This window comes from Globicephala melas, chromosome 5 (genome assembly GCF_963455315.2).
Source record: "Globicephala melas chromosome 5, mGloMel1.2, whole genome shotgun sequence".
NCBI lineage: Eukaryota > Metazoa > Chordata > Mammalia > Artiodactyla > Delphinidae > Globicephala > Globicephala melas.
Window position 1 is genome coordinate 47,306,215 of NC_083318.1, and position 27,432 is coordinate 47,333,646.

General features: G+C 36.9%; 1 protein-coding gene across 2 annotated transcripts in view; it reads left to right on the top strand.

The window, feature by feature from the left end:
* The window catches only part of SLIT2 (slit guidance ligand 2), a 382,749-nt gene that overhangs the window by 339,540 nt on the left and 15,777 nt on the right, over window positions 1-27,432 (top strand). For both annotated transcript variants that reach the window (XM_030864309.2, XM_030864311.2), the window contains 5 exons: window positions 313-452; window positions 16,543-16,636; window positions 21,416-21,553; window positions 21,661-21,901; window positions 23,486-23,616. In XM_030864309.2, the coding sequence (XP_030720169.1) occupies window positions 313-452; window positions 16,543-16,636; window positions 21,416-21,553; window positions 21,661-21,901; window positions 23,486-23,616 (744 nt within the window). The remainder of the gene's footprint in view (window positions 1-312; window positions 453-16,542; window positions 16,637-21,415; window positions 21,554-21,660; window positions 21,902-23,485; window positions 23,617-27,432) is intronic.

Consider the following 27,432-nt stretch of genomic DNA (forward strand, 5'->3'; position numbering starts at 1 on the left):
CTAGGGCTGTAGAGTAAACTTTTCTCATTTTTTAAACCTGCAAATGTATTGGATTTATTGACTTATAGGACCATGGGGCCATTTGCCATCTTGCAGCCAGCATAAATTTTCTTTCTCAAATTGTTTCTGATTTGGGGGATATTAACTTAAATTGATGCTTACAATGTGTCATTTAAAAGCATTTAAAAAATCAATTTCTTGTCGTTAAAATCTCTGTAATTGATGAGTGTATTTAGTTTTTTTCAATATTTAGACCATATGGTTTGGAAATATAGGAAGGTGTCTTTTGTCTTTTCTTCCCCTGGCGTTCAGGTGTATTTGTGCTGATGGATTTGAAGGAGAAAATTGTGAAATCAATGTTGATGACTGTGAAGATAATGACTGTGAAAATAACTCTACATGCGTCGATGGAATTAATAACTACACATGCCTTTGCCCACCTGAGTACACAGGTAGGAAGACTAGGAAATGCTATTCCATCAATCCGTGTATCTGTTTGAAAGCACCACTGGCACTATGCTGCATGTGTTTAGTAGACCATTGTATTATTCAATAACTGATAGTTGTTTTGGAAATTAGCTGTAATGTAATAACAGACGGAGTTAAAGATGGTTTCAGCCAACCAAATAAAAGTCCTGGGGAGCTCAGTTAGAACATAAGCATCCATCATAAAGTAATACTTTCCAGCACAAAGGAAGTTATCATACTGAAGCTTTTAGTCCCACAACTGAATGACATTTTCATGCAAAGCACTTTTCCTATGCAGACCAACCCACCGAAACATATGTGAAAAGGCAGCATTTCTTTACATAGGCAAAAAATAACCAAGCATTTGAGATTCTTCGTGTCCATACTTGTTTATTCATCAGTGAGTGTTTGCATGTAGCAACTCATGTCCTTCAAAATAGATCACATTAGGAAGATGCTGATCGCTTTGGATAATCTTATCAGACCATTCTCCCCCCACCCCACCTTTTTTTTTTCTATCTTGATACAAAATGTCAGGAATAAAGGTGGTAACTCTCATGAGACTATCCAAACTGCTAAACTTCTGCCCTGGATAAACCAATTTGCTATAAAGTCAACATCAAGTTTACAACTTACTTATTATGTCAGAATATCTATTTTGATCAATTTTTGTGGCTATGAATAAGAAACTTCATAGTTACATTCTTAATAAACCATTTAGTTTTAAAATTGGTAGAGAAAAGGAGAATGTTACATATTTTATTTGTAAGAAAAAATGGAGAAGTACATTCTGTCACTCTATTCAAAGTTACCATTTTCATTCGGCTGGGTATTTTTCATTAATTGTATTTATTTCCATATACATAGTTAAGAATATCAGAGGGTAAAATAGCTACTTGGATGACTGAGGTTAACATCTCTAGACATGAAAAATGGAAGCACATCTGTATGATTAATTTTCCCAGGGATTTGTTAGAAAAGCACTGAAATTTAAGCTTTTATGGAATACTCAAACTTTGCATTTTAAGAGGTACTTTCTTGATGGGAAGATGCTAAATAGAATAATGAGTTTTTGTTCTAATATCCCGCGTCTGTTTGAGAGATTCTGCAGCTGCCTTTTCTATGGTATGATTTTTTTTTTCACACCAGTGAAGTACCTGATGCCATACGAAGTAATATACTGAGTTTCCAGTAGAAATTTTAGCATGTATCACCAGTTACTCTATTTTATATATATATATATATATATATATATATAGCACTTGGACTCCTTAGTGGCCAGAATTTGAATTCTTTGTTATTTTGCATTAATTAAGGATAGCAAGTATGTCTAATATGCACCCATTCTAACATAGCTAGGAAGAGTTTAGGTGTTACGTAGCTTTGACATTCACACGAGCTTTACTTGTGTCACACCTCACATACATGCCATTAGCCTGAGTGCACTGATTCTCGAGCCCTTGGAGCTACCCCGAGAATCTGAGTTTTTCTGGATGGGCTAATTTAGACTTACACAAGCAGCCCAATGCTTGCACCAAAATCTGTAGCTAGTACCTTCTTAGAGACAGTTCTCTATCCTGTCATTGTTCTGATCATTATAGGAAGAACTTAATTCACTTAATGTCAGAGACCTCTTTAAACTAACCTACTCTGACCAGGACAAATTGGATCCGAGTATTTCCAGCACAGTTTGGTTAGCCAATGTGTTCCTGAGCACAGAAACCAGGAATTTTTCTATATCCCCTTACCAATGAAAACCTAGACCTGACAGCACTGCTGTATTCAGATGCTTCATACCTTTTCCATGATAATTTACATAAAGTGGCAGTCTCTTCTGCGTTGGTTTGGTTGGGTCCGCCTTTGGCTTTAGATGTGCTCTACTTCATTCCTTATCCATCTCTTTGAGTCTTTGTTTTACCTTCTCTCCCTTTGTTTTCCAAGATCCCTTCACACCTGATCTTCTTAAACACGTTTTCTGCATCCTAAAATGATTCAGTTCAGTGCAACTTCCTCTGAAAAGTATTACGAAGCTTCATTTCCCTGTGTCAGATCTCTTTCTTTGAAACACATCCAAAAAACTCCAAAGCTTATTAGCACAACCACTTTAGAGCCAAAACGTGACATCTATAAAAGCTATCATGTGGGAACCTGCTATGACTATTTGTCAAGGGCCGTTTGGTGCTCAACAAGAATTGAGACTCCTCTGGTTTTTTCAGTCATATCTATTGCAGGTATCAGTTTGCCTTAATTCAGGCTAAGGATAAACATTGCACTCTATAGAAAGTTCATAGCATACAAAACATGAAGATACTATCACTATAACTTTGGGTTGGGTTTTGTGGGAAGTGAAGAGTTTTGCAAACTGGCATTAGAGCAGATACCTAAATCAGACATATTTGTAAATCATCTATTAGCTGTAGCATTTTTGTCCATATGTGAAATGAACTCATTTACAAAATATCAAACAACCATCTGCAGATTTTGAAATCAGTGGCACATAAATGGCCTTTAATTATAGGAGGTTATAAATTGTACTCCAGAGCTTTATATCCTGCTTCATCCAAGTCTGCAGTCAGGGAGACATTTTCTTATATCATGGCTGTATTGTTTTTGATTTAAGTTTGGAATCTGATTAATGAGCATGAGATCTTGGAACAGAACCCCTTCTGTGCTCAGAAAATATAATAATGTTGTCACTGCTTAAAAATCATTCAAGTTATAAGTTGCTTTTCTGTTTGGAGATTTTTTTTTTACTCTGTATCTCTGAGGCATTCAGTGAGAAAATGAACTCTCTAGTAGGAACAAATAAGACTTCATAGGAAAAACTTGTAAATTAATATGGTGAAAGTTTTTACATTTGGCACCCACGTTAAGAATCAGAATGGATATGATATGTTAATAGAGAAAATTCAAAGATCTGAAATCAGTCTGACAGAGAGGTCATGATATGACGGGCAGGCTGTAAAACATGGCTACATGTGTTCAAAATAAAATGAACCACTGTTGAGAAATTTATTAAATTTATTTAAGCCCATGTAACCAGAACTTCACAGTAAATAGTTATTGATTTATTATAGGACAAAACTCTGTCCTTTCCCGCTGCAGGGATTGACAACATAAATTTTAAGGGTCAGTATTGTTTTTCTGTTATGTAACCGTTACTATCCCCTCCCCACCGAAAGCATCCAAACTGTTATTTTCTACCTAATTCAATCCATCATCTGTCCTATGTATAACATATGACTGTTGATTGCTAGTATTCTTCAGACAAGATTAATTTTTGAGAAGTTTAAGTCACTATGATTCTAAATTAAAATCACTGTGCTAAGGATTAATAAGACACTGAAATTGCTAAACAAATAATTTAAAAATTCACTCCAGGGTTTTAATAGTAGCTTGAGAGATTGTGTTTTTGGTGATGGTTGGTCACTCTTAAAATAAATATTATGTCCTTTCTAAAAATAAGGCACTTCTTGAAAGTAAAGTTTTAAAAACTTCCTCAAATTGCACTAGCCCAGAACTTACAAAAGTGAACGTTGTAAGTGTGGCACCCCTGCGATGTTGAAAAACTTGACACCTTTTCTTAAGCTCTGGTATGAATTCAGGTATTGCATCGAAAAATGTGGTTTTGAATGTTTCCTAAGAGCCAGAACCCTGGATCTGCTGTGTCAAGACTATGTTTCTTAATTAACCCTCTTCTCACAGGACCACACTCAAAGATGATACAAAATCGATCACATTTTAACCATGGGGTATTGCTTAATGGGATGGCATACATTCAGTAAATGAAAGTTTCCATACAAGTTGGGTGTGTAAAGGCTTAGAATGTATTTTGTGGGAAAAAATTTCAGAACATTTTAATTTTTCCATTTTGTACCATTATCTCTCTGTTTTTCAAATCTCCAATGCCCACACACAAACCATTATGTACACATCTTACAAAGTAAAGTTGCCTGTTGTTAAATCACCGGTTTAGCCACAGATCTCTTGCTGCCTGTGATGGCATCTGCCTTTTACCTCATTTTCTCCTTGTTTGTGCGTTTGGCCCGGCTGTAGGTAAGAAATCTAAGCCTTGCTTCAGTTTGCTCTCTCACCCTGGGCTTCTCTGTTGTTAATGCTGTGCTTTGGCTTCCTGTGCTCCGCTGTGTACTGCAATGTAAAACGTCTTTTGTCTCTTCTGTCTTTGTTGCTGCCAGCTGCTAATCTGAATGAGGTGGAAAAAGGTTAGTTGCCTTTTAAGTCTATTATTTTATTTTAGTTTCCCTCTTTCTTTCAGAGCTACATAGATTTCATGGTATGGACATGGTAAAAGGAATGTTGACAAAAATGAAATCTGAGATCAATATGTCAAATCAGTCATTCAGATCCTTGATATGTAGATAGCTATGCCAAACAGTATAAAGAGGGTATCTGAAATGCACTTTACCAATTTCTGGAAGACTGTGAAAGAAATTCTCTGAGTGGGCAGAAGAAGTGGCTAAAAATCAAGACTAATGCTTTCTAGTTTCTACTTGTCTGTATGCTTTTCCTTTTTTAAAGGTATCCCAAACATGTATTATTTTTATCATGAAAAACATGTCATTTAGTACAGTACATAGGCTGTAGCTAGAAAAAATTTTAAATAGTGAGAATTTTCCCATAACTTTAAATTAATATCTTTAGTAATTTGAAACATGAAAAGTATTAAAAGATATATACATTTATTAAAACATTTTATAAAATAAAAATTACAAAGCCCAAGAGGTTGATTTATAAAATGACATTGTCAAACTCATAGAATGTCACGAGTACTAGGCAGTGTTTTTAAAGCATAAAAAGAGCCATATCTAACCATTGACACTTTATGGTCTGCATGGCTTTCCAAATACCTCAAGGCCCAGGAAAGGAAGTCCTGTAGTGCTCAGGGTGATCAACATGTCTGGAGAATCATCATGAAATCTTTGTTAAATTTTTATCTTAAAGATTCAGAATTATACCTAATAACATTGTATTTTCACTCAGCTTACCAAGAGTCTTTAAGTGCCAAGTACAAGCACAGCATCCTAAAAGGGTGCTTGTCTTGACAGTTGCAGTTGTATGTAAGGCATTAGCAGTATGATTATAGGGCTAACATGGACTATATTGTATAGCAGCTCTGTCTCCTCTTGCTAAGGACTTCATTTTTTTTTTTTTCTGTTGCATTGTTCAGATGATTTACTGTGTTTAGTCACTTACACTTACTATGTGCAGAGTTAAGTTAAAAAACATGAAAAAAAGAGTTGTTTCCTATTTGGGAATGTAAAAAATATAGCCTGTACATTCTCTGTGGATTAATGCATCCAATACCATCCTTGGTAAAATGTCATCTTTTCTTTTTTACAAGTACTAAAACAGTTGGTGGTCTGGGGCAGAGATGTCTAAGGTCCGATTCTATCTCAGAAAACACGATGGCAATTATTCTGTCACAGGAAAGTGTCCTTAAATAGTTATATATACTCTCGGGAGCAAGATTGGCAGTATGATATTGTTTTACATCACCACATGGTTTCATGTGTTGACTAAACCTCATGCTTATCTTTATAAAAGATGTCTCTTATTTTCAAGAATCTGCTGCTGACTGAATTTGCTTTAAAAAACAGTCAAACCATTTTCTATTATTTGAATCCAAAACATAACTAGAAATGAAATTTCAACTTCTTTACAGCACCCAGCATAATTTTCTTAAATAAAAAGAAACTCTGTTATTAGCTGACATATTGTTAATTTAAAAAGAACTCTGCAGATATGAGCAATAAGGACTTGAGCAATACCTTGTGTAAAACAGTGACAAAGTACTTACCCAAGGATACATACCTTGTAAGTAGGGATCTAGATGCAAACCAGTGTCTAACTGGCCCCAAGGCCTGCACTGTAATTTGGAGACCTTCCCCTGGAACCAGTCCCTTCTTATTTGCTGCCATCTTCCAGACTTGGCATCTTTTCACATCCACAGTGGCTCTGACTAATCCTTTGTGCCAAATAAGCTTTTCTTCTGCTGTCTCTTCAGCTGGCTGTAAGTAATTGACCCTTAGGTGTGTTTGTAAAGAAAACAAAATTCAGGTGCAGACAGGCAGTCTACTTTATCTACACATGAAAAAAAGAAAGTGCCTAATCGGTGTCTGTACAATTAATTAACTAATTCCCCTGATGACTAGCCTACCTTCCATCACATAGGGCAGGTGGGATACTGATGAATTTATGAAGCTAACGGGAAAAGCTAAAATTTCTCTCTTGGCACTAAAATTTATCAACTGTGGGGCCTGTCATAGTCTAATGACATCTGTCCCACCTCCTTTAGATGTTTGAGAATAACATGGAAGAATGTATAAGAAAACACTTGAAAATGTTATATGTCTATACTCCAGAAGTATCAAGGGCTGTCAGAGAGGACAAATTTAAGTTTTGGATCATTTAGTTCCAACCATCATCACTACAGTGACATGGTGTAGATGGTTTGATGTCATTCCTAATGACGGAAGAATTCTTACGGAATTTTGATAAAGAAAATTCTACCTAAAGTAAGTTATATGTGTGAAGGAAATTCCTCCGCCTCATGGTCTTCAGTCTTTTTTCAGTAAAAAGACAGTTTTACTGTCTTTTTAAAAATTATTATTTTGTCATTTTATTTGCCATGCTCACTTCCAATGGAAAGGCTTTATTTGAGAATAAGTCTTTGGTTCTCTTTACCCTCTTATTCTACATTGAAGTGTAAGGAAATACTGAATACTGAAGAACTCTTGAATTTGGCTGTACTTTTTTAGGTTTTTTGTATATTTTTGGATTGTCATGATCTCTTAATAACAGTGACTCCTTCTCTCATTAATTGTGCCTCAAGCTGTGTAAGGTCTTTTTTGTCAAAGTCAATATAGCTGCACTCATACTTGCAGTCGTTTTTAACTAGAGAGAGGACTTTGGCAGCCTAATTATATTTTGTGGTTTGCATTCATGTTCCAACCTCTCAAAGCCTTCTTAAATGCATTTGAATCTCAGAAAACATTTTAAAGATCCTATTTGCTCTTTAGTTAATAGGCAGGGCCCATTGAGTTCAGAACAACCATTTAGCTTAACCAAGGCTTATTCAATCTAATTTGGATTTATTTATTTTGAAACGAAGTTAAATATTTTTATAGTTTCAGTAGCTGTTGGAATTGGCTACATTATTTAGCCATAATGTTCCAATGAGGAAGTACTGAAAAACACTTCCTTTTTTGTTTATTTATTTGGAGAGGTAAGTTTTTCCATTTTAAAAATTCAAAAGATATTTATTGAGAAAATACCTTATTCAGAATACTATGCTCAGAATTGAAAGTGATATGAAAATACATAAAACATTACCCTTGTCTACCAGGCAGACTCTTTGGTTTGATTCTTCATTGCAAGTTCAGATTAGGTCAGTTATTTCACCAGTACAAAGCCATCACTTCTCATATTCCAAGAAAGTTAACAGCAAAGTATAGCTACTTGACTAGTTTTTAAATAAAGAGAAAGAATTGTTTCTGAACACAAAGACTAATCAAACTTTCAGGCAGACAAGCATTATGGAGCAACCCATTTCATGTCACGTAGAACAAAAGTGAGATTATAAAATGATTTTCTTTTCTGAAACATCAATATCCACATTTATAGCATATTTCCTTGAGCCTTCCTGTTTTGAATTATGATAAACTTTATCTCATGAGGTTATACTTTGGCTTTTTCCGCTTATGCTTGTGTCCCATTTTGTACACCCTTTGCACCAGAGGACATTTATCAGTGGCTAATATATCTTCAAAAGTTCATGGCTCCTCAAGATCAAGTCCCGATATTTCTCTACTAACAATTGGATTTAATTAAGCTTAGAGAAGTGGGTATTATCTAGATAGTTTATTGATTATATTATGTAACAATTAACTATTGCTAATTGATAGAACAAGTTTCAGGATAATAAACACGAATAAGAAAACATCAGATTATTATTAAAAGGAGCCTTTAGGAAGAGTTAGCTCTTTTATAAAAATAAGAAGCAGAAACACACTGTTCATGAGTAATCCTTTACTTACTGATGAAATAAATTCAACTATTACTATCACTACTGATAAGGATACTAAATATTCAGATTGGAGAATGGGCTTCTGCTCACGTTGATGTGCTCTGGTGCCTGGGATGATAATGTTGAGCAGAGTAGGCAACAGGTAGGGCTAGCCTGGTTCAGCAAAAGAGAAGAAAACAGAAATGTTTTTCCTTCAGGTCCAATTCAGTTAACCTGTTCTGGAATGACTCCCATAATCCCATCAGCTGTGTCCACCCTCTAATACAGTTCATGCATCTCCCTGCTACATTGCAAGGTCTGTGAGAGGAGAGAGAATGCTATTCTTTACATGAATAAAGAACAAATGGGAAATGTACAATTTTTTTGAGGAATTGTATGTATGGAATTTTTCAAATTATGTAATGAGAAACATTCAGGTCCATTTATCTTAATCTTTCTCAGACAAGCCATTTACACTCACACTTCCTCTTGATTCCCGAGTTCATCCTCTCTGTTTCTGATTGGGATAGTCATCATTTGGCAGACAAGATTGTCAAGATATCTGAGTCAATAGGCTACCCCTCAAGTTTGGCCTACAAGGCCATACGTGAGGGTGGGATCTCAAAACACAAATCTGCTACCAGTATTCCTTATTCTCTCTTCCTCCTTAAATTACCCCTTATGCCATCTGGGTCTCCTTCATTAACAATTTGTAAAGTATTTTCCTTTGAAAAGCAATCAAATAAGTGTTTTCACATTTTTCAACAGCCATCGAGTATCTAACTTGTGCCAGATAATTTGCTAGCAAATGCAAGGGCAATGAAGAGATACAAAACTATAAATAAAGGTATCTATCCCTTGCCCTCAAGTAGTGTACTTTTAAGAAATTAAATCTCAATTTATTTCCAATAGGTTGCTTTTTTTGGTACCTTCCCTCTCTGTGCCAATTCAAATAGAGTAAAATTAGTACCATTTTTCTAGGTTTTTCTTGAGCGAAGCAAGAGCTCAAAATGCAAATATTTGAAGAATGATGCATTTGACCCTCCAAAACTCTGTGTCCTGGGGATGCTGTCAGGAATTCAACCAGACTTCCTCCCTTGTTATAAGTATATTTGAAAATGTCATAACAGTTTAAATATAACACTAGAATGCTGGTTCAATTATTCAGTTTGCTGTCATGAGTTCCCTTTCCATTATTATCAATAGTAATGATCCTTTCATATTAAAAAAGAAACTAGTTTATGAACAGGAACAAACAGTTTATGAATAGGAACAAGAACAGGCTGCAGTGTCAGCCCTGGAATCCTCCCCACCTCCTTCATACATCCGTGGTCCCCAGAATGGACTCTGAGATTATTTCTGTTTCAGAGAAAAAAGAAACTAATCTGGTTACATTAGCAAAATCTAGTGAGAGTTAAGTGTTCCAACAATGCCATGAACCTGTATTTAAAATTGTTTGTGTTTGTAAATATGGCCAACCTGAATTTACAGGGCTAACTTTGGGAAAAATATAAATGAGATACTTATTAATTCAAACCCACCCTTTCTTATTGCTCTATTAGTGAAAAAAGTGAATATTTTAAACAGAGTAGTTTGAGTTGGAAAATTCCTGAAATCCTGATCTAGGGACAAGATGACCAACCTTTTCTCTGCTGAGCAGGCTTTGAGAACTGAATAAGCCTCAGCAAGACATGCTGTTGCCCAGATTTCTTGGTAGATAGAAAACAGCTAGTTGTCCATCCAATAACTCTTCAAAAATGTCTTCTCTCTAAATAGCACAGTTTACCTTGCCAAGAGAAGAAGTCTCTTTAAGGGTAATAATGAACTTTGCATCTGTGTAGTCTAGTTTTCAATAATAAATAAAATAACAGTAAATATCATTCAGCCAGTTTGTAGGCCACGATGCTGTCCATATTCCAGTCACTAAATGAAACTTAAGGGATACTGGAAAATTAAGCATCTATCTTATGTCTCTAATTTTTCCACATTTTAACTTCTCCAGAGTAAGGATTTCGTCATGAGCATCCTTTTGTCATTTGCTGGGTCTAGCTCAAACTATCTTCCCCCCAACATTTTTTAATGAAAATTATGAAACTAAAGCAGGTTTGAATTTTGGTTAAGTTAAAAAGTCTCACTCCAGAGTACATGTAAATTAATCCTACTATATGTGGTTAATTTCCTCTTACACTATTCTTATTAGTTTCAGGAAACATTTAATATTAGCTCGTGGATTATATAATATATTCATTGATTTGTCAAAGAACCACTATAGCTAAGAATTTTCAACAACGCCATAAGTTAAACCAGTATATTTTCAGGAAAAGCATGTTTAAAAAATTTCAGTGTCTGTGTAGAAAATGTAAATCATTTTTAGTGACAAGACAACTCAGGTGTCATACCATGAGCTTGAATGTCTTTGGCATAATTTAAATTAATCACTTTCAAGATTATTACTTTATAATTAGTAATAATAGAGATGTTGGTAGTTATTTTTACTTGCAGCTATCATTCAAAGTTCAAGTCAGTCTCCAGATTTATTGTAAAGTAGATGAAACAGACATTGGACTCACTTTTCTCCCCCTCTACAAGACACAGTAGTTTGTGATTCTCTTGCCTTTGTCACCTTCAATGCCATAAGAGGAGGAGGGTCTTCGTTACTGTTTGGGCAGCCTGTCCTGCAAACCTTACCTGTTAACACCAATGCCTCTTGGAGAGAGGGCCAAGGGCTGATTGATTCAAGTCAACCAAGACTCACAGTGCTTTGCAGAGAGGCATCCAGCCCTGGCAGCAAATGTAGGGCTAAACTATGCTGATACGCTCTGTTCAAGCCTTGACTCTTTTGAAGTGCAAAGGTCATGGTTAGGGGCCACTTCCTCTCCTCGTGCATCGCTTATTAAAGACTCTGTTGGAGAAGCTTAAAGAAAATTTCAGGCATGGGTGAGGACAGCCGCATGGAATGAAGTAGGAAAGGAAAGAGACCAAAGGAAGAGAGGGAAGGAGGGAGGGAAAGAAGGAAGGAGAAAAAGAGAGAGAGAGAAAAGAGAAGAAAAGAAATAGTAGCATAATTTGAAAGTTTTATTCCCCACTATAAACCTCCAATAATTTAGAATTTACCACCTGTATGGGTTCGCTAGTGTTATTACAACCCAGTACCACAAACAGGGTGGCTTAAATAACAGAAATGTATCGTCTCACAGTTCTGGAGGTTAGAAGTCCAAAATCAAGGTGTCAGCGGTGTTAGCTCCTTTTGAGGACTGTGAGAGAAGGACCTGTTGCAGACTTCTCTAGCTGGCCTGTTGGTGGTCATCTGCCCTCTCTGTCTCTTCACGTGGGCTGCCCTCTATGCCAGATTTCCTCGTCCTGTGAGAACATTAGCCATACCAGATTAGGGCCCACCCTAAGGACTTTTAACTTGATTACTTCTATAAAAACCCTATCTCCAAATAAGGTCACATTCTGAGGTACTGGAGGGCTACAACATATTTTTTGAAGGGGGCGGGGTGCATGGGGAGACACAGTTCAACCCATGACACCACATCCTTATTTTACAAACTCTTGATTTTTGCCCCAGAAAACCTGGTCTTTTCAGTGTTCTCTATGTCACTGAAAGGTCCTTCCAAATATTCATACCAGAAACCTAGAAGTCCCAGACAGCTTCCTCTCTCCCCTCCCCTAACCCAATCCATGACAAATTCCCATTTATTTTGCTTCTAAACATCAGGCCATCCATATCTCCTCTACCACCACCTGAGTACAAGCTAAGTCATGGCTCATATCCATTTGTATTTGTCTCGGTGCTATCCATCCTGCTCTAGAGCCCAAATGCTCTTTTCAAAGTGTGCATGTCATCTGGCCATCCTCTATCCTAAAACCCTTCAATGGTACCTACTGCTGCCTGCATTCTGCCATGTGGCCCCTGCCAACCTCTGTGGCCTTCTCTGTCACCACGCTCTCCTAGGCTCACTCCCAGTCTCTGAGAGCTCATATTTGCCCTGTCACCTCCTGCACAGAGCCACTGCCAATGCTCTTTATCGCCCCCCTTCACCTGCAATCCAAGTCCTACTTCTTCAGAAAAAAATTCCCTCACCATCAGTCCTCCTTCTAGAGCATCAGGACACTTTTTAGCATTCATCACTCAGGCAATTTTACAGTTACTTGTGAAATTAATGGATCAAAATCTTTCTCCTCCTCCCCTCATGTATAAGCTCCATGAGAACAGGGATATCGTTTTTTGTTATTCACCATTATACTCCTAGCGTTAACATAAGTCCTTTTACACAGTTTGCACTCAAAATATATGGCAATGTTAAAAATCTGGTGGTTTGCTACCAGACTTATTTGAAAACATCCATAGGCAGATCGCGCCATGGGTATCAGGGAAGAAGCTTGTGGAATAGTTCTAAAACGATTTCAGTAAGTGCAGTAATAAGGAATGCAAACAAAAAGACAGTTTTAGATACCAGAAGTACAAATGAAGATTAAGGAAGGACCCCTTGTGTATAATAAGGAAAGAAAATTAAAGTTAGGTGCACGGATCTAAAATGAAGCAGGAAGCAAGGCCAACTCCAGGTACTGTTTCCCATAAGAACCATCAAGTGCACTGAGATTCCTGCCTCATTGCAATAATATTCACAGTATTGGTACCTCAGTGGGATTGGGGCACATGCTGACACTGTTTTACTGAATACAATAATGATGTTCTGTCCAGTTAAAGCATAATGCTCTCTCTACTAACTTGCTTATCTGCATTATTCATCTCTTCAGAAGCATTTTGCCTTTTTTTTTTTTAAAAAAAAAAGGTTTTTATAGCCACAGTTGACCTTGCACAACTTCAATTCCAGAACCTCATTTTACTCATGAAGAATTGGGGACCAGAACAATAAAATAGTTCATTTTTCTGCAACCAGTCCACTGTTTTATATTGAATAAGTTGCGGAAGACCATCCCAAGCAATAACTCAGCAATCCAAATGTCATTTCACCCAATTAGTTTCTCCCTAGGATCTCTTTATGCTGGTTCACTCCAAAGAGAGCATTAACTCTGTTGATCCAGCTTTTACTGCCCCACCCACAAGGTGACCTTAGCATTTGTCATCCAGATCAGGGCATCTGTGTGAGTGTGTGGGGACACTTGAAAATTACCCTGGGATGGCAAGTATAAACCTGAGCCAGCCAGGATGTATGGTCATATTACCACTACATCAGATTCTTCAGAAAGACCGCATTTACAGATGTTCAGTAAGCAATGAATTACATCTTCTGGACTCCGAGGAATCATGCCCTTTTAGGGAAGAGAGCATCACTCCTGCCTTACTCCCTCACAGCTCTTACTAGTGTAACTGTAGAACTTGTCCATTTCCATCCCACTCTATGCCTTACTTACCTGACAGACACAATCAGGAAGAGGTGATCTAAAAACTAAACATCACTTCCTTACAAAAAAAAAAAAAAAAAAAAAGATGCCTCTGTTTAGGACATGTGTTTTTTCTTCACAAGTTGTAGTCGATCATTCACTAACTTGTTATCCTAAAGAGGTAACAGTATGCTCCCTGGCTGACCCCTCTAATTCTTCTCCCAAACAGAAACAACCAACACACACACACACACACACACACACACCCCTACCTTTAACTTCTCATCAACAAAAAAAGCTGAAAACTAGAAGCACAAGGAAAATTAATTTGCTTGTCTGATCAAAAGTGAAATCTCAAATGCCAGGCAAACATTGTGTTCCAAGCTATTGCTTTATCACTGGGGACTTTTAAGGGTCCAGGCTGAAAGCAAATGAGTAGGATTTCCTGTGATTTTGTGGAGTGGGTTGGAGCCAAATTATGAAGCCAGTGTTTGTCTAGACTCCCATCTCTTGAGGGGCTCATGGGCGCTGAAGTTTAACCTGTGCTCAACCACATTGCCCTTAACCACTCCAATGGGCTGACTTACCTTTCCTGATGCCATATGAAAAATATAAATACCTGCTTATAAGGTAATAGAGTACAGCGCTATGTGTAATAGAATAAAGAACATTTCCATCTTTCCGTCCATCCTGTCACATCACATGCTTTATCATTTCAGGAGGTGAATATGAAACAAGTTGAATATAGGTCAACAAGATGGAGTTCTTGCCTTAAAAAGCATAAATTTTTCTTTCAGTGACTATTATTTTAGTATATCACCATACCATACTCTACAGAGATATAAAGACAAATATTCTAAGCATACTGCTCTCATCATATAGTAAATCCTTATGAACTATGGTTTAGATTGTCTTAATTGGATTGGATTGGATTGGATTAGATCAAAATGAATAAGAAGTAAAGCATCCCCCCCTTTCATATCATTTTTAAAATGATTTCTTATTTGGGTATAAAGTGAAGAATACATAGAATGATATTTAAACTGCCTTGCATATAGACTACTATAAACAGCCTTTATCCAACCAGGTAGATTTGATTAGAAAACTGAAAGTGATTTCATCATGATAGGCTGAGAAATTATAATGAATACATTCTATCAAGATGTATTACTAAAAGTAATAATAATTGAATGTAAGATGCTTTAAGTAAACCCTGTTTAAAAATAGCTCATTAGGTATAGGTATATCTTGATAAAAACTTTTTATATCACAGATTTACAGACACAGAAATGCTTCTTATAAAAGAAATATATGAGACTTTTAGTACAATTAGTTCTCTTTAAGAGACAGAAAAAACCCTAACTTATCATACACTATATTGATGTAATACCTAGCTTAGTACATTTATATATGTAAGTCACTGAAAAAGATCCTTGAAGTGTAAATGATTTGCCACATTTAGTTGTTAAGCAACTATTTCTACCAGTTAGCAAAGTATTACCTTAAAAGGATAGTCTTATAACAAAGAGATTTGCTGCAGACTCCTGATGTTTTAACCTCTGTTGCTTTAAATCCACACACTTTGAACAAAGTTCTAATAGTTTCTTGGAAACGAACAACAGCTGCATATAGATGTATCACTTTATTCATTCATTTATTACATATAAAATAATTAAAAACTAATTTAAAGGTAAGGTAGAAAAGGAGAGAACTTTTTAATTTTACATCTTTCCAGTCACCTTAAAATCTCACACAATGATTGGGAAAGTGTTCTCACCGAAAATCGTATTTGGCCTAATGTAACTGAAAATAAAATATAACCATGTTATTTATAAATGAAGAAATTTCCTAACAGATAATTGGACATGCAATTCAACAAAGTGTGTCTAGAATCTTCATGGTTATGCTTGTAGCTCTCATTTATGGATGACAATTATTCTTTATAAGCTAGCTGATAGAAAGAAGTGTACGCTCTTTATCTAGATTGATTCTCCTTTTGCCTTTTTCTGTCGTGACGGATGTAGCTGAGGAGTATACTGTTGAGCTGTTGCAATAAGTCATAAAAGGGAAACAAAGTCTTTTTCCTCTAGACTTGTAGAACCTTGGAGACTGTGAAGATTTGAGGATTATCTTTTCAAACATAAAACAACAGAATAAGCCAGACATAAAGGTGTACATACCAAATGATTCTATTTATGTCAAGTTCAAAAACAGGTGCAAATAATCTGTGGTCCTGTCAGGGTAGTGGTTACTTACCCTTGGGGTTGGGCCTCTGGAGTGATGGTCAATGGTGTGTTTTTGGACATGGATGCTGGTTACATGAGTGAGTTCAGTTTGTGACTGTTTATTAGCTATTCATTTATCTTATGGATATATGTTATACCTCAATAAAAAGTCCAAAATTTTAAAATAATAATAATAAAAGAATAAAAACGAAAAGCATTCAGATTTCCTTCTCCAATAGTACATTCTAAAGGGACTCCTATTAGTTACAGATAACAATAGCTGTGTTGTCCCAATTCATAAGACTATTTAGCAGCAGAACCAGCATTTCAGACCTTCTGCTTCCATGTCTTGTGATTTTTTATTTTTTCCAATCACAAGCTATGCTTACCTCTCAGACCCATGACACAGCCTGCTGGCAGGAAACCTGTTAACCTTTGTCTATGACCTAACACCGTTTGCCATGTTAACAGGTGAGTTGTGTGAGGAGAAGCTGGACTTCTGTGCACAGGACCTGAACCCCTGCCAACACGACTCCAAGTGCATCCTGACGCCAAAGGGATTCAAGTAAGTCCGAGGCTGCTTTGGGGCTCACAAACGGGGGAGGAGGGCCTTTCTTTAAGGAACCCTCTTCTTTCAGGACCTAGCTTCACACCTTTGCTCAGGACTTAGAGGACATACTCTCCAGTGTCAATGGAATTTTTATAAATGTTTATCTACAGCATGGGCCTTTTTTAGTACACCAAAGAAAAGAAAATGTTTCCTTTTGTTTTGTGACTTTTCCTGGGAAGTCATGTATGAAATAAAATAGCCTTTGGCTATTTTTAATTAAATTTATTTGGAGGCCAAATAAATTCATAATATCTACTAGGAACTTTATTATCTGAATGGAAGTCTGTGGTAAAATAGGGAGTTTCATTTAATGTAACTGAAAATGTTTTCTTATGCAACAATACTTTACCCAAGAGGAGGAAGACAGCGTGACCATATGTCCCAGGCTGCCTCAGTACAATATCCGTTTATGCCTATAGTTACATATGCCTATGCCTATGTAACTATTAATAGTGTCTCCTTCACACACGTGTGTGTTGTGTGGGATGATAAAACACACAGTCACACCAGGTAGCAATCTTCCTGAAGTATGTTTGGTATCAAATGAAATTATTCCTTTGCCACAATTCTGAAATATTTTAAGGGTCTATCAACAGCAACTTCTCTTCTTAGGCCATAGATTAGAAATCATCTGGTCCAAATTCTTCACTTTAAACATGAGGAAACCACAACCAAGAGAGGTCGGTGGCTGTCCAGAGGTCTCAGTGTTATTCACTGGCAGAGCTGGAGCTGGGTTTTATACTTCCCAGTTGGGTGATTGTTCTAGTGCAGGTTATCTCTAAGAAACTTTATACTTTATGACCATTACTGTTGGTTTGTTACAGAAGGTGAGCTGGGTTCTCAGAAATGACACTGTAGTGTTCAGGTTGAGTTGTGCCTACAAGAGACAACTAGCAAATAGCTTTACTGGTTTCTTTACCCAATATTTATTGAGCACCTGCCATGGGTCAGGGCACGAGTAATGTTACCATCTTATGTTTTTGTGGCACTTTATAGCTACTCACTCTCCCATTCTTTATCTTCTCGGTGAAATGACTCAGGCTTAGTTGCCATAGGATTCAGAGAATTAAAAATTACTCCAGTCAGGAACAGTTTTATAAGAGTAGATGGGATTAGAGCTGGGACTCTAACATTTTTTTAAATTTTATTTTATATTGGAGTGTAGTTGATGAACAATGTTTTGTTAGTTTCAGGTATACAGCAAAGTGATTCAGTTATACATATAGATGTATCTATTCTTTTTCAAATTCTTTTCCCATGGGACTCTAACATATTAATACTTGTCAACAGATTATCAGACATTCTTACTTGAATGGGAGGTGGGGTCAGTATCACCTGACCACACCTGGATTTCAAAGACCAATCAGAATAAAATATTTATTCTCAAGTTTTATTTAGAGAACAGTTTTTGATTCAATTTGATTTAAAATTCATTATTTTAGAATATACAGATTCAGTTGCAGCACCTGCTGATTCCATTTGATGCCTTTTTGGGAAAGAAAAGAATATATTTGATTCTATTTTTCATTATATTTTATAGTTTTTTATAGTTTTTTATATTTTATAGTTTCCTCTGTGGAAAAAACAAAAGTCTTATTGAAATCTTTATTTTATACAAAATCCTGTATTGCATTTTGTTCATCCAAATACTGTATGTAAATTATTTTAATTCATATTGTCTTTGATCTGCACACAATGAATTTGGCAAATTGAACGTCAGTCATTTAGGTAACAACTGTTATCATTTCTTAGAGAAATTGGCCAGTAAAGCAGATGGTTTTCCAGAACTGCCTATCTGCTGGATAAGCTCTGTGCATTGTAATGACAAGATAAAGTATTAGTAACACTTACCGGAAACCATTAAAAACTGAGTAGTTCATCTTCAAAAAGACTAACGACTAATTCAGTATCTTCTATTACTATCAGTTAAATTGCACACTTTTTATAGTGCATCTTACTGGATTAAGGATTAGCTGATTTGGAAACCCATTGTTTTCAGCAGTAATTTGTGAGTTTTATGTAGTTTAGCAGAAAACAGGTTAAGTCGTAGCATTTGCTATTACTCGCATATTATAAATAATCACACACTGTGACAAAGGGAGTTGCAAAAAATAAATGGACTTAAAACCCAAGACTATATGAAGCTGCTAAAGAAAATTTCTACTGACAGATATTGTTTGGACAAGATGTACTGTTAACTTCAGCTACATTTTCTTACTACTAAGCTAACAGAGCTGGTTTTACTTTTCTTGCTTTATTATATACCTCATCAATCTCCTAAATTGTTTTGAGATATTTTTAGACCATGATATGCCATAAGCAGTATTTTCAAGCATGCATCTTACTTAGTCAGCTTTGGGGCTTCTAAACAGTATATTTTATATTCTTTGCTTTCTTCCTCACTCCTTGCCAGAGTTCGGGGAATGTGATACCTTTTATTGATAATACAAGCTTTAAGGAATTCTTAATTAAATATTTTCTTCCTGTTTTGAAACTCGGTCTAAGGAGCCAAAGAAAGACAAAAATGTTGGTCTCATAATGTGACGCCAAGTCCTAATGGGCTCGTAAAACAGTATCTGTAGAGAAAAAAATATATAAAATAGCTCTTAAACAGCCACTATGGTGAATACGTGGTTCTCTTATCTTTTACTTTGATTTCTTTTCTCAGGTAAATAATTCAGAGTGTTTCAAAGCATTTCTTCTTTCTTTTAATGCTCTGTACTTGAGCAGCTCTGGTCAAATTAACATTGATGGAAGCCCTTTTCTCAGGCCCCGTCCATCCTTTTGAGAATGTCTATGGCCACTTAGAATCCATTTAACTTCAGACTTGTTTGCTTAGTTATGATTTAGCATGAAAACCACTGGCTCTAGAGCAAGCATGCTGATGCAGTGAGCTCATTTTATTTCTTAAGTCATACACACAGAGCTAAAAGTCTGTGTTACCCTTAGAGGGTATATACTCCCATTTATCTTATTAATTCATCATTTCTCCAGTAACTCTTAAATCCTGATTTTGCATTTTTAGGCAAAACCCTTGGCATTCAGTAATATCCACATTCACTAGGGTGTTTTTAATTATCCTCATTCACTTGAATCCTAATGGCTTTGAAATAGAAAACTGAATAATTAGTACAGTCTAAACCATAAATACTTTTTTAGAATTATAAAAACTTACATAGAATTATTTTTTAAACCTACCATTTATTGATCATGCATTATGTATTAACTAGTAATTATTTTACAGATAGTGTTTTTATTTAATCTTTTAACAAACCTGTGAGATGGAAATTATTATATACATATTATAGATGAGGAAAGGAACACTTAGAGAGATGAAGTAATGTAGTCAAGATTACATACACTTAAGGATGAAACCAGAATATGAACACAGTTCTTCTGCCTAATTGCAAAGTGCAAATTCTATAAGGCTAAAACATAATTTCCTGGTTTATTTGTTTTTTTTAAAGTCAGTGAACCCTTTCTTAAACCTCAAACAGAAACACTTATGGAAGCCCAATGTGTAAAACTAATGAATCACAGCAGGAGAGTATTGTTTGGGGGGGGGCAGTGCAGAGGGAAGCTGACAGAGGCCCCCTCCCCGGCTATGGCCATTATCTTTGGGGGTTCCATGGTCCCCTATTGCTCCACAAAGCATAGTTTAATAACCACTGCATGTGCCATATTGCTTTTCCTTGGGCACCCTTAAAATCCCGCATCCTTGGTGTCAGAGCTAGACATTCCAATGGTCAGCACTGGTGAAAGAGATTTTAAAGGGAACCCTGAGTAATCAATTATCTAACGGTACAGAGCAGTGGTTAGATATTCAGGCTTTCTTGTCAGATTGCTTGGGTTCATTTCCTGGCTGTGTACAAGCTAGATGTCCTTGGGCAAGACATTTAACCAATCTGTGCCTTGTTTCCTCACCTGTAGAGTGGAGTCATGGTATCACGGATGTCACAGGGCTGTGGAGAGAATTCAATGAGTCCATGATGCAAAATGATTAGAACAGGGCCTGAAACAAAGTGCTCAAAGAACATCAGCTGTATTATTATCCCTGGTTCTTCACCATCAGTGCAGCCGAGACCCCTTCTGTCCCACACCACCAGAGTGAACAGGCTGAGAAGCTGTCCGGGGATGGGCCCCAGGAATTTTGTATCCGTTCCCCTGCCCCACCCAGTTAGGTCAGCCCCCATTCTGCCATAACGATAATCTGGATTCATGGTGAATTAGGGTATCCAATGCTAACATATTTGCTTTTCATAAAATTATCCTTTACTGTAATGCACCCAGTCTCTGTTGGAAAATTTAAAATGTTAATTGTTCTTAAGATATGCTTAATATTCTTAATAAATTTTACAACACAGCACTTTCACCGTGTCAGCAGCTCAAATGAATTAGACAGCTGAAAACAGAGGACACCACGGGCAGATAAAGTGGGGGAAGAAGGGAGGGACACACCCTGGTGTGATTAGTCTATTCTTATTTGGATTGTGGATACTCACTGTCATCAGAGAGGGAAAATTGCTGTTCCTCTGAGAGATCACAGTGAGAAACCATGGCATACTTTGCAGATCAGTACTATTTTCTAGGCATCTGTTAATTTTTAAACTTTATGAGCCTGTTCTAAATATGTTTTTGCAAAGACAGCACCAGTTGTTTCCTAGATGAAATGCAACTCTTTTACTTATTTTGGCTCAGTTGGGTTTGAAACTATGTACCTGCTTGTTCAAACAGATGTGACTGCACTCCAGGATACATAGGCGAACACTGTGACATTGACTTTGATGACTGCCAAGATAACAAGTGTAAAAACGGAGCCCACTGCACTGATGCAGTGAACAGTTATACGTGCATCTGCCCCGAAGGTTACAGGTAAAAGTGCAAGTACACATTTGTATTTAGAGCTAGGTGCTAACAGGGCTTAATTCATATTGGCAACTAAGTAACGTCTAATTGAGTATTTTCTGTTTATTCTTCAGTGGCTTGTTTTGTGAGTTTTCTCCACCCATGGTTCTCCCTCGTACCAGCCCCTGTGATAATTTTGATTGTCAGAATGGAGCTCAGTGCATCATCAGGATAAATGAGCCAATATGCCAGTGTTTGCCTGGCTACCAGGGAGAGAAGTGTGAAAAATTGGTCAGTGTGAACTTTGTAAACAAAGAGTCTTATCTTCAGATCCCTTCTGCCAAGGTTCGGCCTCAAACAAACATCACTCTTCAGGTAAGATTCCCCCACTACCAAGAGCTAATCTCATTTTAAAACAATTCAGCTGCCAAATATAAACATACGTGGTGGTTTGTGAGTGATGTTATTTCTTAAATAGACAGTTACATCCTGCATAGCACAGTGACAGAAAATGCTACTTGTATGAAAAGCTTCTATTCTTCTTCTCTCTAACATTTGTGTCTTTCAAAACTAAATGGGCACTAGGTATTTTTATTCACTACTTGATCATATAAAACACACACACAGAGACAAAGCAACAAAATCTCTCTCTTTGTTTTGCGCTCAGGTAATGGCATTTTATTCATTTATTTTTATGGCTCTGCAGTTCAGGTTCTGCACGGTAGCGGGGGGCAGGCGCTGGGGGAGCTTTCGTTAGGAAACCTGCAGCTGAGAACAGCACAGGTGAGACAGAACATACCTTGGCAGAAGTGTCAGCAGGTGTCTTTTAACTTCGACATGAAATTAACAAACTCAAGTATTATCATAAGTCTTCCCACCAAGTCACCGTGTACCTTTGAGCAAGTTATTCAAACCCCTATAGACAAGATTACGCTAGATTAGGGTGATAAATTTAGGGTACCTGGGGCAAATTGGGGCTGCATATTTGTTTTGTTTTGAATTCAAAGAAATGTGACCAATTTCCTATAAAACCCGTTCCATATTTGGTTTACCCTAGCACTTCAGTGAGGGGCAGGGGCTTCTTGAGAAGTCGTGAGGAATGGGACCCTGGAAGGCAGACCAGCCTTCTTTAGAAAAGCCTGGCCCCCTAACTTCCAACGTTTGCCATCCGTCTTGTTATGAGAAGTACCCAGTGGTGTTCAGGCTTAAGTCCTAATTTTTACTGAGCTGGTCCTTCCAAAGCCCGGAAAAGTCAGAAAGAAGGATAAAAAACAGAGATTTTTCCCTGGTCACACCATAATTTAACGTGTAATATGAAAATCCATCTTGCTCAATGCAGTCACATTTCACATATGCCATAAATAAAGCCCATAACAGGAGCAAAAAGCAGGTAAGTGAAAATCTCCAGCAAAGGAAATTCTAAGCACGTTCAGTGATGTTAACTTAAGTACCTCTTATTGTTCTTTTTAACAGAACGGAAATGTGATCATTTTGTTCCTGATTAGATTTTATCATTCTCTGCTTAGACAATATAGTTTGATATCTAAGGGGGAAAGCTTGATTTACTTTAAACACTGTGGACTCTAATGATATGGAAAATATCTTTCAATTTTAATTTGCTGAAGTATAAATTATGTGATGTCCTTGTTTTTGCATATTTCATAGGACATGAATCTTTAAGCTTTATCATTGCCAATATGCAGAAAGAGAATAAATATATAAGTTCATGAATGTAAAAAGAGCTTTTTGAAGTTCTTTATGAATTTATTTGCAACAGAGTAATCCAGGAATAGGTCATCTTTCAAGTAATCATTTCAATGTGCATTAGTATTTTATCAGAGCCATAAAGAAGAAATAAACCATAGTAAAAAACTCATTACTAAGAAGTCTTGTTTCTTCTTAATGAAATATGTCTGGATGACTGTTTGTCCTACTAATGTCAAGGTTACTTCCCACTAGATTGCCACAGATGAAGATAGTGGAATCCTCTTGTATAAGGGTGACAAAGACCATATCGCCGTAGAGCTCTACCGGGGACGTGTTCGTGCCAGCTATGACACCGGCTCCCACCCAGCTTCTGCCATTTACAGGTGAAGATCTGTCACTTACTGGTAAAGGTGAAAATAATTGCTTAATGCAGAACTGCCTCTCCTCTCTTATTGTGTCATGGGGAGGGGAGGGAATAATTTGGCTACAGCAGACTTTATGATAGGTGTGTTAGAGGCCTGGCAGTAGCAGACAGCATACTCAAGTTGGATAATTAAGGAGAGATTTATAAGAGGACTGTACAAAGATTGGTTGGGACAGTATAGTAATCTGGAGCTAGTAACTAGGTATACTGCTAGTGTCCATGGGCTTGAAAGAGAGAGGGGAGGCAGCAGGTATGGAAATCGATGCTCAGAAAAGGAATTGTGGAGAGGACTGCATGACAGGAGCTCAGGGAAGGAACCAGGGTTTTAAATGCATGATCCCAAAAATCTCCTGTACCCCCGCTTCCCTCTGGCCAAATCAGATGCCAGAAAACAAGGAACCCACTGATCTCAGTAATATAGCTCACACATGAGCCTCCCAGGGCTCAGAACAGGCTGAAGACAGGTGGAGAGTAGCCCTAGAGAAACAGCTGCAGGATACCCAGCACAGGGACAAATTTAAAGTTACTATTCATGCAACACATATTTATCGAGCACCTACTATGCGCCAGGCACTGTTCTAAGCTTTCAGCAACAGAGCTTCTGCCCTTAGGAAGCTTACAAGTAATAAGCCAATGGGCAGCTACAAGATGTGTATTATCTGATCATTCTGTTGGAAGTTTTATAATAATATTATGGTATTGATGATATATTGAAGACATGAATGGGATGGGGTGGGATTTTCCTGAAAGTGTGCTTTTTGCATAAGACTAACCTTCAGAGCCCCTCTGTTGCATCTCAACACCAGTCGCCCTGCAGACGTTACCTAGTTGATTTCTTCACGTGTACAAATAACTGCTACCATTTAGAGAAAGGTCGCAAAGTCATAGGCAGTCCGTTTTTCCAGGCAGATATCTTAAATGAACTGAACTGGCTAATTGCAGGAAAAGAATATTCTCTCATCCTTTTATTCTTGAAAAGATTTTAAGCTTTTAGAGAAGCACTCCCCTGTTACACATAGCCTTGGTGTTGGCAATATAATAGGAGTGGTTGTGACCGGAGTGAACTAAAAGCAAATCTTTGTCAAAACAGGACTAGACTACATCTGCTCAGGTCTCCCTGAATGCTGCCATGTGAAAATGTGGGCCCAGGTTTTGCCAGAACTTGTGATTTTTCAAGAAAAGACAGAAATCTGGCTTTTTTAAATATAAAGTTTTCCTTTCAGTATGGATTCACATTTTTTTTAAATACCATATGTGGCAAACAAAACACATTTGTAGCCCAAACATGCTGGGTAAAAGTTTGTGGCCATTGATGGAGACATAAAATGGAAATACTGGCCTTTATGATCTTGATATTATACTTATATATTTTCAGTGTGCTTCACATGTTATTTAATCTTTCATAACGGTTCTGGGAAATTGCATGCCCATTGTAGCCATGAATGGAATTCAGTAAGTCCTTTTGGTGGTAAGCTAACCCACTTGGGAATATTTAGAGCATGGAAACAAACACATAATTATTGGTTTCCAAGCAGAATACAATAGTTACTTCATCTCTAAATGGTGATGAATTAGTGCCAATATTTTAAATGTTGCTAGGCCTTAAATGTTATAGCCTCAATTTGTTTCAGCTCATGAAAAGATTTCAGAATATTGATCTTATGGTTCATTTTTGGTATTTTGTGTGTTTGTTTTGTTTTATGCAATGAAACAGCATAGAACTGTCAGGAACCATAGTGAAAGTTCTTGGAGTTGACTTACTAAAGCTAGTGTTCACATAAAATGTACTTAAAATATTTCTAGATAAGTTGTAAAAACCCAAGTGATTATATCCAAATGAGGATTTACTCTAAAGAGCTTATTTTGAGTTTATGTTCATTACCATTTTTACCTAACAATAGAGTATACCCTGTAACATCTATAAAAAAGGATAATATCACATCACACAGTTTTTGTTATGAACCAGAAGTAGATGTTTCTGCTTGCAGACCATCTAATGGAGACATCTGCTATAAGGTCCAGAGCAAACATAACTTTTATTTATTTATTGCTTTTTAGTTTATGGCCAACAATCAACAAAAGTTAGTGTATTGTTTTTATTTTTTTAAAGAAATTTATTTATTTTTGGCTGCTTTGGATCGTTACTGCACGTGGGCTTTCTCTAGTTGCGGTGAGTGGGGGCTACTCTTCGTTGCGGTGCGCGGGCTTCTCATTGTAGTGGCTTCTCGTTGCGGAGCACGGGCTCTAGGCACGTGGACTTCAGTAGTCGTGGCACGTGGGCTCAGTAGTTGTGGTTCGCAGGCTCAGTAGTTGTGGCTCACGGGCTTAGTTGCTCCGCGGCATGTGGGACCTTCCCAGAGCAGGGATCAAACCCGTGTCCCCTGCATTGGCAGGCAGATTCTTAATCACTGTGCCACCAGGGAAGTCCCAGTGCATTATTTTTAAGTTAAAGAAAAGAAGCAACAATCACCGAGAATTCAGATAGAGAGATAATTGATTAATTGATTGATGTGGATATAATATATGGATACTATATATATATATATGTATATATATAATATATGAATATAGTAGTATTCCAATTGACATTTTTAAATGCTTTTGTGAAATAGAGGCTACTGAGAACATTAAATTATTTCAACACACCAGGAGAATCTAGTTTTTAACAAGTAATAATCATAGTGGCTGAGATGTATGTGCAAATCTAGGCTTAGCAATTACTATATATAAACTTTAACAAGGTCTTTAATTTTTATGTGTTTCAGAATCCATATCTGTAAATAATAATGTAACACCTGCCCCATCAATTCATTACAAGGATTTAATTCTACACTCAGCTCTGTCCTCACTCCTCACTCACTTTGTCTTCATTCCCGTCTCCCTTCTAGCAATAGAGGAAAATCTTTTTGGTGTCTCTTTCTGGAGTGTAGCAAGTGTTGAAAGTGAACCCTCTCTTCTCATACATTGACACTGGAAGTACATGTTGTTTACAATTTCTATGGAGAGCAATTTGGAAACATCTTTCCCACTACTGGGAATTTACCCTAAAGTTATACCTGTGACATAGAAATGACATATGCACAAGGTAATTCACTGTGGCAGAGGTTGTAAAAACAAAAGTTAGGAAACAACCCAAGTTTCTAACTAAATAACTCCGGGGCAGCCACACAATGGAATGTGCTGTTAAAAAGAAAGAGGGAGTGAGAGAGGGAAAGAGGGAACAAGAAAGTTCTCTATCTATGATATTGAAAGATTTCCAAGGTCTATTGCTCAGTATATATTAAAAAAAAAAGTAAGGCAGAACAGTGTCAAAGGTGGGTAAATAAGTATACCCATGTTTTTATTTCCATGTACTTGCATAAGGAAAAAACTTGGGATAGAGAGGAAAGAGTGGGGCTGAGGCACAACTTGTGTATAAATACCATTTTATATCATTCTGATTTTTGAACCATTTGAATGTCATTACAACTCAATACTAAAATTGAAGTAATAGAAAAGAGCAGGTGCTCTAAAGACAGTCTGCCTTGATTCAAGTCCCAGCTCTGCCATCTATTAACTGTGTGTCTTGGGCAGATTGCATAAGCTCTCTGGTCCTCACCTGGTAAATGGAAATAATAAATCATAGTTCCATCTTTTCAGGATCGTGGTAAGAATGTTATGATTTGATGCATGTGGAGTATCTAGAATAAGGCATACCAAATAGTAAGCAGTACTACTAGCTGTTGGGATCATAAATTCAGAATGTCCAAAACTAAGTTCATTTCCTTTGCTTCAC